This window comes from Candoia aspera, chromosome 1 (genome assembly GCF_035149785.1).
Source record: "Candoia aspera isolate rCanAsp1 chromosome 1, rCanAsp1.hap2, whole genome shotgun sequence".
NCBI lineage: Eukaryota > Metazoa > Chordata > Lepidosauria > Squamata > Boidae > Candoia > Candoia aspera.
The window spans coordinates 322,276,248-322,290,456 of record NC_086153.1 but is presented as its reverse complement, the minus strand read 5'-3'; the positions used below and the strand labels follow the sequence as shown (position 1 = coordinate 322,290,456).

Below are 14,209 nucleotides of genomic sequence, written 5' to 3'. Positions count from 1 at the left end.
ATCTTTTCCATTTACTTGGAAGGATTTGCACCACCCAACATGCTGAGGTGCCTTACAGTATGTGTGTGGACTAGATGAACCTTTTAATAGTTAATAAGTAGTATTTGGGATGTTTTTCTCCCTTCCACTGAAGCCTAGTTTTATGTGGAATATTTCTCTCACTGAACTAGTAGCTGCCACTACCAGTGTAACTACAGAGTTGGGTGGAGACACTAAATTGTAGCATTGAGCCATCACACGGCCAACTTCAAATCTTTTGGAGGACAAACATATACCTGTTGAGTGGCATAGTGGAGAGAACAAGGCAGTGAGGGAGGACTGAAATGTGGTTGTTCAGAATTGGCCTGGATCAGAACATAGGTTTCTCTATCTTATTTCATTAAGAACTCCTAAAATTAATATTGCAATTAATTTGATTAAAAGATGTTCATTTTCAACTCCTGACTTCTTGCTGAAGCTTAACTGGAATAATAGCTTTATGTACAGCTCAACAATAGATTCATTTGAAAAAGCAGTAGCTTTGTCCTAAATCAAAGAGCCTATTTTGTTTTATTCATTTAACAGACAAATGTTAAACCGCCCAGAGTCCCCCATTGGGGGAGATGGGCGGTGACATACATGCATAAATTAATTAAATGTCTTACAGTCTTAAGAGAGCTGTCTGGATGTCAACAGGCATGCCCTTTTAAATTTGTTCTCTCTCTTGAAGGCCTATTTTTCGGGTACAGGTCATTTCCTTTGTCACTCCCATACTATGGAGTGTACTTCCATAGAAATGGTACTTGCACTACTTCACTTTTAAGAGAACAGTTAAGACACACAGCTTAAAATCTGATTTTTAAAACGGTTCTAATAATAGGCTGCATGGCTGCTTATTTTGTTTTTAAAACATTATTTGTGTATATAGTTTTGTGTTGTAAGCTGCCTTGTACTTATATGGAATACAGATCAAATAAATAAATTCAGCTACTTCTGACTGGAAACTATAGTTTTAAAAATTGTCTGTGAAACTCATACACCAACAATTCTTATGTCAGTATAAGGGCAGGGGTGAAGTAGCTGACAACATAAACCGCTGCCCCTTTCAGGAATAAAAGCAACAAAGAGAGCTGGCAACTTATATAACAAGATCAAACTTACAAATTCAAGAGTATTTTCTATAGTTTAAACTCATATATCCAACTGATCTCGAGGACATCTAATTTGGTGGGAAAAGACTGGTTGCTCAGTGTAAAAAGCAAAATGATTTTCAGTATGAAAACATACTTTTAAACTTCTATTGCTTCAAAACATTTTTCGGAAGGCCAACAATGGGAAGAAATTATGTCCAACCATTTAGTTAAGGCTCAGAAATGTGACAGTAAAATCAACAGTACCCACAAGAGAGATCTTGATTTCCAGGTAATGTATTTGGCAACAGGTAAGTTTGATGGTTTGAGGCTTATATATCATGCAATGTCTCTAACAGTACACTCTCAGAGAAACCTTAGACATTTTAAATAATAGATACATGATTATTTAATATTCTGTTTTACCCCAAACAGAAGGTTAGTAAAGACGTAAAATATTTTGGCAATGTTTTCTTTCCTAGTACAAAATTGAACAGAAAATTTAGTAAAGTAAAGTTCTATATGCAACAGGTGCTGGGGCTCTGGAATTCCAGATGTAGTAGTCTGATGAAAGTACCTCACGAGCTAAAATTAAAAGAAAGGGAGAAATTAAGTTCTTAGATTGATTATATCCTAACATACAAAATACATTTTAAAAATATTTTACAATTTTAAAAAAAGATGTTTTCATAAGACATAATAAAAGGGTAGAATATTTTAACTTAGAAATTGTTGTTTATTTGTTTAGTCGCTTCCGACTCGTGACTTCATGGACCAGCCCACGCCAGAGCTTCCTGTCGGTCGTCAACACCCCCAGCTCCCCCAGGGACGAGTCCGTCACCTCTAGAATATCATCCATCCATCTTGCCCTTGGTCGGCCCCTCTTCCTTTTGCCTTCCACTCTCCCTAGCATCAGCATCTTCTCCAGGGTGTCCTGTCTTCTCATTATGTGGCCAAAGTATTTCAGTTTTGCCTTTAATATCGTTCCCTCAAGTGAGCAGTCTGGCTTTATTTCCTGTTTTGCAGATGTAGATGTTTGGAAGTTAAATGTATTTGCTTCAGTTTAAATTGCCAAAGATGTAACATGCTCACCTGTACTGATCCTTGCTTTGCCTGATGAAAAGACCTGGATGGAGTTCTGGTCTGTGTAACATCCAGTAAGTGTGAAATCCAAGATTCTAAAATAAAGCTAAAGACAACCAAAGAAAGAACACTGAGAAAGAGATGCAGTGACTCTTTTTTTTGCTGGGTAGGGGTGGGGGGTGGGGATATACTAGCAATTTATATGTAATTAAGACCAGCTGCAAAGAGATGCAGCAACCAATTTAAATACAGATGTATTTAACATCTATGTAACACAAAGGTCTGTCGGTCTTCTTGTGTTCAACAAGGCTGACTTCCTTGAGAATTTGTTTTAAACCAAAAGCTAAGTTAGCTACAACATGGCTTTTTCAGGAGTTTTTACCTTGGTAAGATTTTTTTTTCTTAATTTGGAAAAAGAAAAGATATTTCAGTCCGAGGGTGGTTCTTGCAGTCGTAACTTTCTCTTATATACAACTGACTCTGAAAATGAGACCTCTTGGAAAGATTCTTATTGTTTCTTCACTCAGCTTGAAAGCCCAAAGGATTCTCCCAAAGGAAAACAGCACCCACGAACTTCCATCCTCTGAGCATACAGATACCTCTTTCCATTGACTGCCAAAGCCAGAAAGATCTAGTTTTCCCCATGTTCTCTTAAATATTACAACTTACTTTGACATAGGCAGTGTTTCCAGTACAAACAGCATCAACTGGCTGATCCTGACTTGTAGGACCAAAAGCAACAGTCCCAGTAAGAGAAATTTCCAGTGACTTGGGAAATTTTTGCCCTTTAGAGTAAAAAAAGGAAAAAAAAGAGGCTAGAAATATTTCACAGGGAAGATTTTACAGGGACTATTTGATATTTATATGGCACTTCTCCTAAAGGATAAACTAGCTAGGGCAACAGCATCTGCTGGTCCTGTATAAAAAAAGAGATGGGGGAAAGCCAAGAACAAAAGGAGCATGTGGGTAAGGAGCATCTTTTTAACACTCAGAGTACATCTTCCCACAGTGTACTTCAATGTAAGTTTTGGTCAAGCAGACTCACTTTTGGTATTAGACCCCACCTGAGAAAAAGCAGGAAAGTTTGCAAGGTATTATTTCAGGGTAAAAAGGCCAAAAGAATCCTGGCTTGCAAGGATGTTCATGGAAGAGGTGACATCTGATGAAAAAAAAAAATCCTCAGGTGCCATAAAGGTTTTTGAAGAATTCTGAATAGTCAATTTTCAGAAAAAGGAGATCCTAGAATTAGTGCATTGTATGTGGCAAATAAAAATGGAAGATACCCAGAAGGTAATAAAGCAGGGGAGGGTAATTTACAACTAACTGCAGCCACACTGCCCAATTTTTGGTAGCTTTCAAGACCACCCCCCCAAGTTTGCAGAGCTGAAATTTGTTGACAAAAATGATGAAAATAAGCGTGCTAAACCTTATGTTTATTTTGTGTTGTTCCCATCTCCATGGGCCAAAATATTTGGACTGGCCAGCTGGTATCACTACAACACTGCCACACACTCTGTGGCCTTTGAAGGCCCCCCAAAGTGCACCTTTAGCTGCAAAAAAGGTTGCTCATGCCTCTTGATCTCTTCTGCTACTTTGGGAAAAAGTTTCTGGAAAGACGGTGAGACAGAATATGGCTCTTTAAAAAGCAGCTCAATTTCCTTCCAGACAGGGAAGACAGCTACCGGCCTAGGTGATAGGAACTACCTTTGGAATTGCCTGGTTTATCAGAGATCTCTAGCATATTTTTAGGAACGTGGGAAGCTGCCGTATATTCACACTGCTCTGTTTAAGCCCAGTATTGTCAACACAGTACTATTAGGAGCCATCCAGAGTTTTGGGTAGGAATTTTTCCTACTGTATTTGGAACTGTCAGGAATTAAGCTATAAAGCACAATGCAAAATATATTCTTTACTCTATTAGTAAACAAAGCAGTCTGCAAGACATTTCCAAACAAACTTCAGCCCTTCCTTGGATCAGGTGGGGCCAAATATGATTAACCTACCTATGAACCAAACCAGCAAGCTTTTCTCTTTTGATACCTCAAGCTGGCCATAGCTGATTTTGTATTCCAAGTGTGTAATAGGACCCCTGACAATCAAGAGCAAAACATTATTATTTTTTGCAGAATGGGACTTTAAATGACTTTATTATTTAATAAAGCAATTTTGAGTAAATTCTGAACAACTAAGAAAAGAGCACATGCCTTTTCTATGAGTTATTGTCATGGCTGTTAGGACAGTTATGTCTGACACAAATCAACAACTTATATCAGTCATCCCCCTCTTGGTGCCCTGCAGATATGTGGATTTCAGCTTCCAGAATTCTCAGCAATGCACATCCCTGTGGGATAATGGTGGGAACTAAAATTCTCACATCTGGTATGTGCCCAGTTTTGGGGAAGGCTGGTAAGTAAATAAATTCCACATCAAAGACATGGCTTTGGGATTTCAAATGATTTTACAACAGAGAAAACTTACAATAAAGCACATTGCAATTTTACAACTCAAATATTTCTAAAATTCAATCACATAATTTATTTAAGTATTTCCTGAATGCCCATTTTAACCTTCTCTTTTTCAAAGCTTCACATCCTATTTCAGTTTTTATTATGTTGCATTGTATACAGCTAGTCCTCGCTTAATGATCCTAATCGGGACCGGCAACTCTGCCGCTGAGCAAAGTGGTTGCTAAGTGGGAAATCATGTGACCGCGACTCTGCTTTCTGCCTGGACACAAGACTACTCAGTTTCACACCTTTGGCTAAATGGGACTGGGCTTGCTTAGCTTCTCATCATCTGCCAGGTTTGGTTAGGGGATGCCACCTGGCCATCATTCACACTGAGCTCAACATGCAAGTATTAATTAATTAATTTTATCAATTTATATAGCCGCCCTCTTGAAAACAACTCGTGGTGGTATTCAGTTAAAACAAAACACTAGAATTAAACAATCATAAAATAGTAACATTTAAACAACAAGTCTGCTGAAGGCAATAAGATGACCATACCAGACAGGATCACAAATCCTCCTGACTAATACCAGCCAGGCTTGGAGCCATCTGGATCTTGGGGGGCAGCGGGGGAGTACTTGAAGGGGAGGTACAGTGGCAAAGAAGACACATATCCCGGGTTCCATAAGATGACACCACTTAAAAGGCAGGACACGGGGTACGCCAACCCCGTTAGAGGGTCAGAAGTAACCGGAAACAGGCGGTCCCATAAATGACCAGGCACTGTGCCATGCTTTGAAGACGGTAACTAGCTCCTTAAATTGCACCTGGAAGCTCACTGGCAGTCAGTGTAGCTCATGAAGCCTTTATTTATTTATAAATGTATTCACCACCCATCCCTTAACTACCTGCACCACTGCATTCTGGACCAGCTGCAGCTTTAGGGTGGTTTTTAAGGGCAGCCACAGGTAGAGTGCATTGCAGTATTCCAAATAAGAAATGATCAAGGCATGAGTAAAACCATGAGTAGGGCCTCTCCATTCAGGACAGGGCACAACAGGGACATAAGATGAATTTGTGCAAAGGCCCTCCAAGCCATAGGTTGCCATCTGCTCTTAGGAGGACCCCAGAGACATTGCATACTGTGGTGGATTTTGGTAATGCTGCTGGTTCTCAGGAAGGAGGGAGCACATTGCAAGACGGGGGACAAGATAAGAGGAAACATAGTCCAGGAGGCAATTTTGGGAAAACTAAGAGGTTCAGAATAGCCCTGCCCTAGAGCTTTCCCGGGTTATTTCCCCTTAGCTTAGGTAGAGTTGCTTTAGTCTGGTGAGATTTTGTCTATACGTTGTTGGCAAATAAAGAACTGAAGTTTGGCTGGACTGATCCTTTGTCGTTCTTGGGCTGGGCCTGACACATACTGTGTTGGTTTGTATTTGTTGTTGCTAAAGGTGGAGCATCTTTCATGAGGCCTCAGAATCCATAGCCACTCAGTCTTGCTAGGGTTGGGTTTGACTGTGTTCCTCTCCATCTAGATCCCTACAGCTTCCAGATGCTGAGTCAGAACCTTGATAGCATCTCTTGGGCATCCAGGAGCAATCAGAGATGTATAATTGGCTATAATTAGTATACTGATACCTCATCCCATACTAACAGATGACCTCATCCAGCAGCCTCATGTAGATGTTAAAACAGGAGTGGGGAGGGAATTGAGTCCTGGGGTACACCACAAAACAAGGGTCAAGGGCTAGAACTCTCTCCCCATCAACACTGACCAGAACCGCACTGGAGGAAGGAAAACCATTGCAACATTGCAACACCATGCTTCCTGCTCATAATCTTCTGAGTCTGAACAGAAGGATACCATGATTGATAGTATTAAAGGCCACTGAGAGATTAAGGAGGGCCAGAATATATGCACCGCCCCCATTTTGGTCCCATCACTGGTCATCCATATGCACAATCAATGTAATATCTATACTGTGCTCAGACTCGAAAGCCAACTGAAAGGGATCCAGATAATCTGTTTCCTCTAGAGCCCTCTGAAGCTGTTGGCTGACTGCCTTTTCAACATTTCCCAAAAAGTGAAGTCAGGAGACAGTTCAGAAATTATCTAACATCACTGGGCCAAGGAATGCCTTCTTGAAGAAGGGATGGACCACTGTACAGGCAGATTCACCCCCCCACTCAAGAATGAATTCACCACTACCCAGACCCACTCGTCCTCTTCCAGAATGCCTTAACCAACCAAGGAGGGATCTGCTGAGTTTACATTCTCAGTTCCAAGGACCCTGTCCACTTCCTCAGGCAAATAGGCTTAAAATCTTCCAAGATAACCATGACTGATCAACTCAGCAGCTGGAATCCAGCTCAGAGTGAATCCAAGTGATTTTGACAGATGCCTTGAAAAAATCTTCACAGCAGCCCTTCAGATGATTTTCTGAACTATCTCTCCCACGGAGCAGGTTATCTTTAACAGGACCATGAGGTGGCAATCTGCAGATGCAAAATGAGAGGAAAAATACCTCCATTTTGCCACTCTTATTGTCATTATGTCATCCTAAATAAAGGCTGTTATCCATGTTCAGTCAGACTTGTCATTCACCTTCCTCCAGTGGTGCTCTGCTGCTTCATCCCTCAGAGCTCCTCTGAAAACCATAGGGCTTCCACATGCAGGGAGATGCCACCAGGTGCAATCTGATCCAAGGCTCCAGACACCCTCTCAATCCAAGAGGAAACTAAGGCCTGAGTAGAACTATGGTAGATCCTCAAAAAGTTCCCCAGGCACCCTCTAAAAACTCAATAGAGTCTATCAGGTATCTAGGGCAGAACAATAAAATGGTTCCTACCTTCCTGAAGTATCAATACACTCAGCTACTCTGGCAAAAAAAATCAGTTTTATAAATGGAGATTTTTCAAGCATTCACCAAACAACAATCTCTATTCTATGAAGAGGTCTTTGTTTTGCTGATTTGAGGGAGGGAGGGAGGGAGGGAGGGATTATTCTCACCGGTTAAAAAAAGGAACACAAGCTTTGCAGTATTCAAAAGTATTTTTCATACTCTCATGAAGTTTCAGGTGAATTGTGAACTTCCACTGTGATTCTTCTTCTTTCAGTTGATAAAATCCCAAAATAGGTGGAACAGGTACCTGGTTGGGATGCACAGAGATAAATAGCTGAATTTGTTATATTTCTACATTAAAATCATTTTACATATATTATAAATTATTGCTTTCCATTTTTAGTATGTTGTAAAGCTACCCTTAGGCTTCTTTGGAAGTATGTGATAAGGGTGCACATTCTAAAATAAAATAAAATAAATTAAAATGGGATGACAGACTCCAGATGTCAGATATAAACTCTGTGATTGCTAAACAGTAAGATAATTAGGCAGAGTGCTTAATTCTAATGGAAAATAGGAATTAACAACTCATTTGCAAGCTAGATTCTCTAAACCACTGATCAGCAGGGTGCTGCAAATATTTCTAGGATGAAGGCCAAAAGCTCTCCTAACACCACATAAAACATGTAATGAGCTGGAGGGCCATTGCTAACTTGAAAATTCCTTTCAGAATCACATAGTTGAGAACAGATCATCTGTCATGTTGAGAAGCCAAGCTATAAGGAAGATATTGGGGCTGCCTTGTCTTCCAGACATGAAAATTAGGTAAAAATCAACCACATGTAACAACATTATCCATTAAAAATTCCATTTAAGGCATTTTTTTCATAATAAATTCGAAAAGATGGGCATTGTTACTTCAATATCCTTAACAAGTCTAGCCAAGCTGTTTGTCCTATCAACTGTTCTTCCTTGCAGTTTGAGATAGGAGCCATTATTTATTTATTCTTCAAATTTCTATCGCCGCCCATCTCTCCCAAAAAGGGGGCTCTGGGCGGTTAGGGTTATCAGATGTTTCATAGTTATGAACTTTAGCAAGCACTTGATGATGTTTCTGACTGGTTCATTACAAATCTTGAAAACTTACCTGGGAAGTGTAAAAGCATAGATTAAACAGATCTGAAGGTGGTATTAGAGGGAATTTGTAAGGTCCACTGAAAGCTGAGTCATCCATTACATCAACACTACTGGAGGTCAGAACAGCAGAATCGAGGGATGTTACACAGGGGTGGACCAAAATATCTTGGAGAGGAGAACCATTGGCAGGGAGGTTCAGGCCAACAGTCACATTGGGAGCAGTGCCTTCTATGTCACACTTCAAAAACAAAAACACAGGAGAGTGGGAACTCACTGGTGAACAACCTATTTGCACACTCTTCCTACAGTAAATCATGTACTATCTTCTGACAAGAGGAAATCTCAACTTTTTTCTAGCTTGGGGTAAGGAATGGGCAAACATCATTTCTGTAGCTAACATAAACCTTAGTTTTCTATCATATTTTTTAGTTCCAAGTCTGGTTTCCAGGTCAGAACTGACTGGGTTTCTAAATTATTTCATTACAAAATACAAGCACAACAAATGTAAGAACTGATGTTTCAAGTAAATTCATTACAATCCTCAGTTCTATAAATGCTACCTTATATAAAGTATAAGGTATGAATTGTGATTCATTCCACCACAATAATCTACTCTGACTAGCAACAGCCTTCAAAATTCCAAGCGAGAGATCTGTTTTCACTCTGGTCTATAGATCCTTTTAACAGAAGTTGATGATTTTCAGAATCACATGTTATAGCATAGGTTCCTCTCTATTATACTGTTTTAGCCTTTTGTTTTGTTTTGTAAAAGTACTGATTTAGTATACTATTATTACCTACTACATATTAAATAGATAACATCTAAATTTGGTTCCCAACCTGGACTTTGTCATTTGCACTGTAAACTACTCAAAGTTTTTGACCTAGAAGATAAAGGTTCAAATCACTATTTAGTTGTGAAACACACTCAAGTTTCAGTATTAAAAAAATTGTGTGCAAGTATAAGCCACACTGGAAAGAGTGGCACTTATTTTGGAGTAAGCACTCATTGGATTACACTCTCAGTGCTATTACTCCCAACAAACTTGATTTAAATTAACCATAGTTTAGAATCCAAATCCCATTTTGGACTTCCAAATGTACACAGGCAAATCATTTTATTTTACTTATTATTCAAATTTCTATCACCGCCCATCTCCCCCCAAAAAGGGGGACTCTTTGAGTCATGATTTACAGCAGTTTAGTGCTTTTGTTTGCTATCTCTTGAACTCCTCCATGTTAAGTTATAGCAGTATATGATATAGTGTGATGTCTGCAATGTGTCAGATTCTCAGTTTGACCAATTTCATGAGGCTATTATAAGGATATATAATACAAGGATTGCATGTGGAACCCTGTATACTGAAATATGTAAGTCTGATAGATAGATAGATAAATAAATATTTAAATGATAAAATTTTTAGCAGCAGCTTCTGCTCTTATTTAAACCAGCAAAACTAGGAGCAAGGTATGCAAGAGCATAACTGTAAAGTGAGATATTTATTCTGGTTTAATTAACCAGAATGAACCTGGACTAAAAAAGCAGTATCTTTCCTCTGGCATGCTGAAGTATTAAAAATACTAAGTTCAGCTTCTCTACACACCAAGATGAGCTGAACTGTTGCTTTTCCAGGTGTATCCATGTGTTAAATAGGTTACAGAGATTTGCACTAGGAATCATCTCACCTTGCATGTTACAGTTCCATAAACTTGCCACATGTCTGCCACATCTTTTTGGCCATACTGGACAGATTTGACTTTTTCAATGATACAGATATTAACTTGAGGCTTTCCCTTATACGTGTTGTTTCTCCAAGCTGGTGGTTTCTGAGTGCAACAATTTAGAGCAACGTGATTGTTTTCCAATAAGCCATTTAAATTTGCATCTAGTGGGGTTCCCAGAGGACAGGCTTGCATAACCAAACTTGGCAGTTGGCCAATTTTGGCACTCCTCTCTGCTTCACTTTTCTGACCAGAGTTCATAAAAGCCAGGAGTCCTGACAGGAAGTCAAAAGCCTGAGAAATTCCACTGATACTGAAGAGAGGTGGTCGTGGCATGATGGACTGCTCAACTAATGGGAGGCCAACATAAATCAACCCACTCTTCTGGAAAGCCACCACAGGCCAAAGGTCCCTCCTTTCAACCTGTAATGTATAGATTGAAGTCTTGTTGATTCTGGAACAGCCATCTCTACACTCCACAAAGTGTTGACCTTCATCTGTCAGCCTCAATTCAAAAAGCAATGCTTTAAGGAAAGGACCGTCTTCTGGTACTGGCACATACCCTGACCCATTGAAAAATTTTGCTCGCTTTTCAACTGTGGGGTAACGCCTGCAATATGGAAATAGAAGTACAGCAGAAACATTAACATTCTGTGCTAAGTCTTCCTACTTGCCCAAATCTGGAATTAGATACTGAAGATTATTTCACATCAATCTGTTATTATTCTACATGGCATAAAACTTGAAATATATCAGGCTGACACTGGAGCTAATTCGCTAAAGGCCTGTTCCAAATCATAAACTGGCTCCAACATATTTTCATGTGAAAGGCAAGCATTTCATGCAGAGTGACACAATGAACTTTTTTGTACCTCCTTTTCTGTTCTGATATTCATATATTCAGCTCTCATTTCACATGAACAAGCACTCATATCCCCTACTGTATCTCCTTTAGTGATTGCTGAGATGCCTCCCTTATCTTAACTGAGGAACCTAGAGACTTGACTGTTTGTAATTCTGTTACCAATAAGATATGCTAATCATAAAGGCACAATGCTTGCATCATTTGCCAGCCTAACTATTTGAGAAACAATGATTTGTACTTCTCTGTTCAGAATCGCTGACTATCATTGGCTGTACTGGAATCTCTCCTTGCTGACTACAGCCCTATAGTTGTTTCATTATTCAGTGTGAAAGAAATATCAAACACTTGTAATATCACTAGGAGAGCAGAAAAACATATTTTTTTTAACAAATGGGTTTAACTAGTACGTTGTACAATTATTATTTCTAAAAGACTCCTCTGTCAGAAGCAAGATTTTTTTTTCAAAATTAATTTAATTCAAAAATGTCAAGTTGACAGTGTAACTTTAAAGTATAGTAGAAATGAACAAAAGGGGATAATTGGTATTATGTGGAGTTGGTATTTGAACTTGGCATGGTGGAAGATTTTTATTTGTTGTTTCTAATTCCCAGTTTGGCTGAAGGATGCCTGAAGTGTTCCTGAGCCTATACTGCAGACTACAATTACTGCTATACCTAAACAATCACCATCACAGTTTGTGTACAGATTTTTCAGAAACAGTATATGATCTGTCTTCATGTTTTTCATTTCAACTCTTGCAAGATTCACATGAAAGAAGTAGAGGCTTGTGGGCGGCAGAGTATATTCTTGTTTAGACATAAACAGGTTTTTCTATTCTGCAGTGGTATGAATTCTTCCCTTTTATTCAAACTCTTTTTTCCCCCCAGGGCTTATGTTTCTATATCTCTTTACTGCCATCTAGTGGATACCAGTTTTTTGCAGTTCAGAAAGGGAACCTTACTTATTCTGGCCTTCTCTTCAGAATAGGAGAGGAATTCTACTTCACTAGGTTAAGGCTGAAAGACACATTTGTTCTAAATCCATAGTCTCCACCCATCTCCAGTACAAGCTGCAAATAAGCCTGCAATATCATAATATGTTCTGTAGAGATAATGACTCGTATAGAAAGGACTTAAGATTTTTGATGTTTTTGTTAACCCCCACCCCCCCAATAAAGTTTAAGAGCCATTGCTCTTCACAAATAACAGTGGGCTAGACAGATCAAAGATCTAAGATTTCCTATGTTCCCAATTTTAACTTCTATGCCTTCTCTCAAAAAATCACAGGCACTGTAGTCTAATAAAGTACACATACTTCTCTGTGAGAGATCCCAGTCTTTTGGAATTACAGCTGTCAGTGATCTTTGGGAAGAATGAAAATAGTTCTAATACAAGCTTAAGTATATATATTAGAAATGGCTTTTCCCCCCAATGTCCTCCTAGCTTACATGATAAAAATTTCATCATATAATTGCTGGGGTGGCTTTGTACTACATTCTACTGAGTCATCTTCAGAGTCTTTATCTTGCATTGGCAATCCAAAGTAAATTTGGATTGTACAAGGCTATGGAGGAAAAAAGTTGTATAATTGCTGGTCTATTCGTCCTCTTAGCCTAAGCTTGTATATTCTGACAGCATTTATGTAGTAGCAGGCAGTTCGTTCTCATTACTTGCTTGAGACACCAAAGCTAGGGATGTCAAAGACTGAATCTGGGACTGTCTGCATGCAAGCATATGCTCTGCTAAATTATGGATTCACTCCTGAAGACTGCTGGATGCTCACTATGCATTGGAAAAATTCATGTGAGTTCTGCTTCACAATAGAGACGGAAAAAGGTAGAAAAATCAGCATAGGGTGCCAAACCTTGCAGAAAAAGAAATGTATTTGTTATACAGGCTTGGACCAGACAAATACACTGTATTACCTGGAAAACAGCACGGTGCTTTGTACCTCTTGTTCATGACTGATGAGCCATAGTCCTCTCAGAGCCATCACAGATTGTTAGCAGACTGCAACATCACCCTGTCCAAGATAGCCTTACTGCCAAGAAGCTTCCAGTGGCAGGCATTGTTTGAGTGTGGCTCATAAAGTCTTCCTTCTCATTTCCAGTGCTGCTACTTGCTTCTGTATGGGAGGATTGGATTCTCTTATTCTCTGCCAAACTCCCTTTCCACAATTATACCAGCTGTGCACTTATTAGGACACACTTCCCTCATTAATTATATTCCACTAGGGGAGACAAATTAGGGAAGCCTTACAGTAATGTATTGGACAGTAGGCTTTCGAAAGGAAACAAGGCCCCCTCAACCCAAATTAAACCCAGCCCATTCTGTACCTGTACGGAGTTACACCCCAACAAGCACCCCAGCTTTGTAGGCCAGCAGTTCCTTTGCCAAAGCTCCTTGCCCAATTTGGAAATCCCAGCTCTAGAAAGAGGATCTCCACCCTGACCCTTACGGCAGGCAGAGAGACAACCTGCAAGTTAGGAAGAAGCTCAGCTACACTTCCATGTACAGTTAGCGTATTATTCCACTGAGAGGCTTCTCTCCACTCTGGAAAGCCGGATTCTCTTGCAGCACAAAGAACCTCTTCCCTAGTCGAGTCTCTCCCCTGCCTCTTATAGAAGCCATCCTCCTAAACCAAGGAGCCACACTCTACCCCCAAGTTCCTCTGCCCCCCTCTAAATAGCCAAGTCCTTGCTCTGAAAGGGCCTTCCTTCATAGCAGGGAATCGCCTCCTTTAAACCCCCTCAGAGACAGCAGGCCTCAACTGCACCAAGCAGAGCCCCATTTTACAGTGCACGTTGCCTCCTCCCGCTATAAGTCCCCCCTCAACCAGAAACGCCTCCGCCATCCGTCCCTCCTCCGGGTGACGGTCTGAGGAGGCCTCCAACCTCAACGCCGACCTCTTTGCCGGGCCTCTCCTTTCCCCCGAAAGGAGCCGAGAGCGGTTGGACCGAAGGGCCAGGGAGACGGCAAGAGTGGCGGCGACAACAGCTGA

General features: G+C 40.1%; 1 protein-coding gene across 3 annotated transcripts; it reads right to left on the bottom strand.

Annotated features, from left to right (window-relative positions):
- Positions 1-830: 830 nt before the first annotated feature.
- Positions 831-14,185, bottom strand: AP5M1 (adaptor related protein complex 5 subunit mu 1). Of its 3 annotated transcripts, XM_063290493.1 has the most exons (9): positions 14,115-14,185; positions 13,134-13,333; positions 10,309-10,954; positions 8,633-8,860; positions 7,653-7,792; positions 4,196-4,281; positions 2,862-2,977; positions 2,202-2,298; positions 831-1,694 (listed from the first exon to the last, which is right to left on the bottom strand). In XM_063290493.1, the coding sequence occupies exons 2-9, from the start codon at positions 13,199-13,201 to the stop codon at positions 1,612-1,614; spliced, it is 1,464 nt and encodes a 487-aa protein (XP_063146563.1). In that variant the 5' UTR covers positions 13,202-13,333; positions 14,115-14,185; the 3' UTR covers positions 831-1,611. The 3 variants fall into 3 exon arrangements, with proteins under 3 accessions (XP_063146563.1, XP_063146564.1, XP_063146562.1); XM_063290494.1 differs by lacking the exon at positions 14,115-14,185 and having other exon boundaries at positions 13,160-13,689; XM_063290492.1 differs by lacking the exon at positions 14,115-14,185 and having other exon boundaries at positions 13,134-13,688.
- Positions 14,186-14,209: the final 24 nt, after the last annotated feature.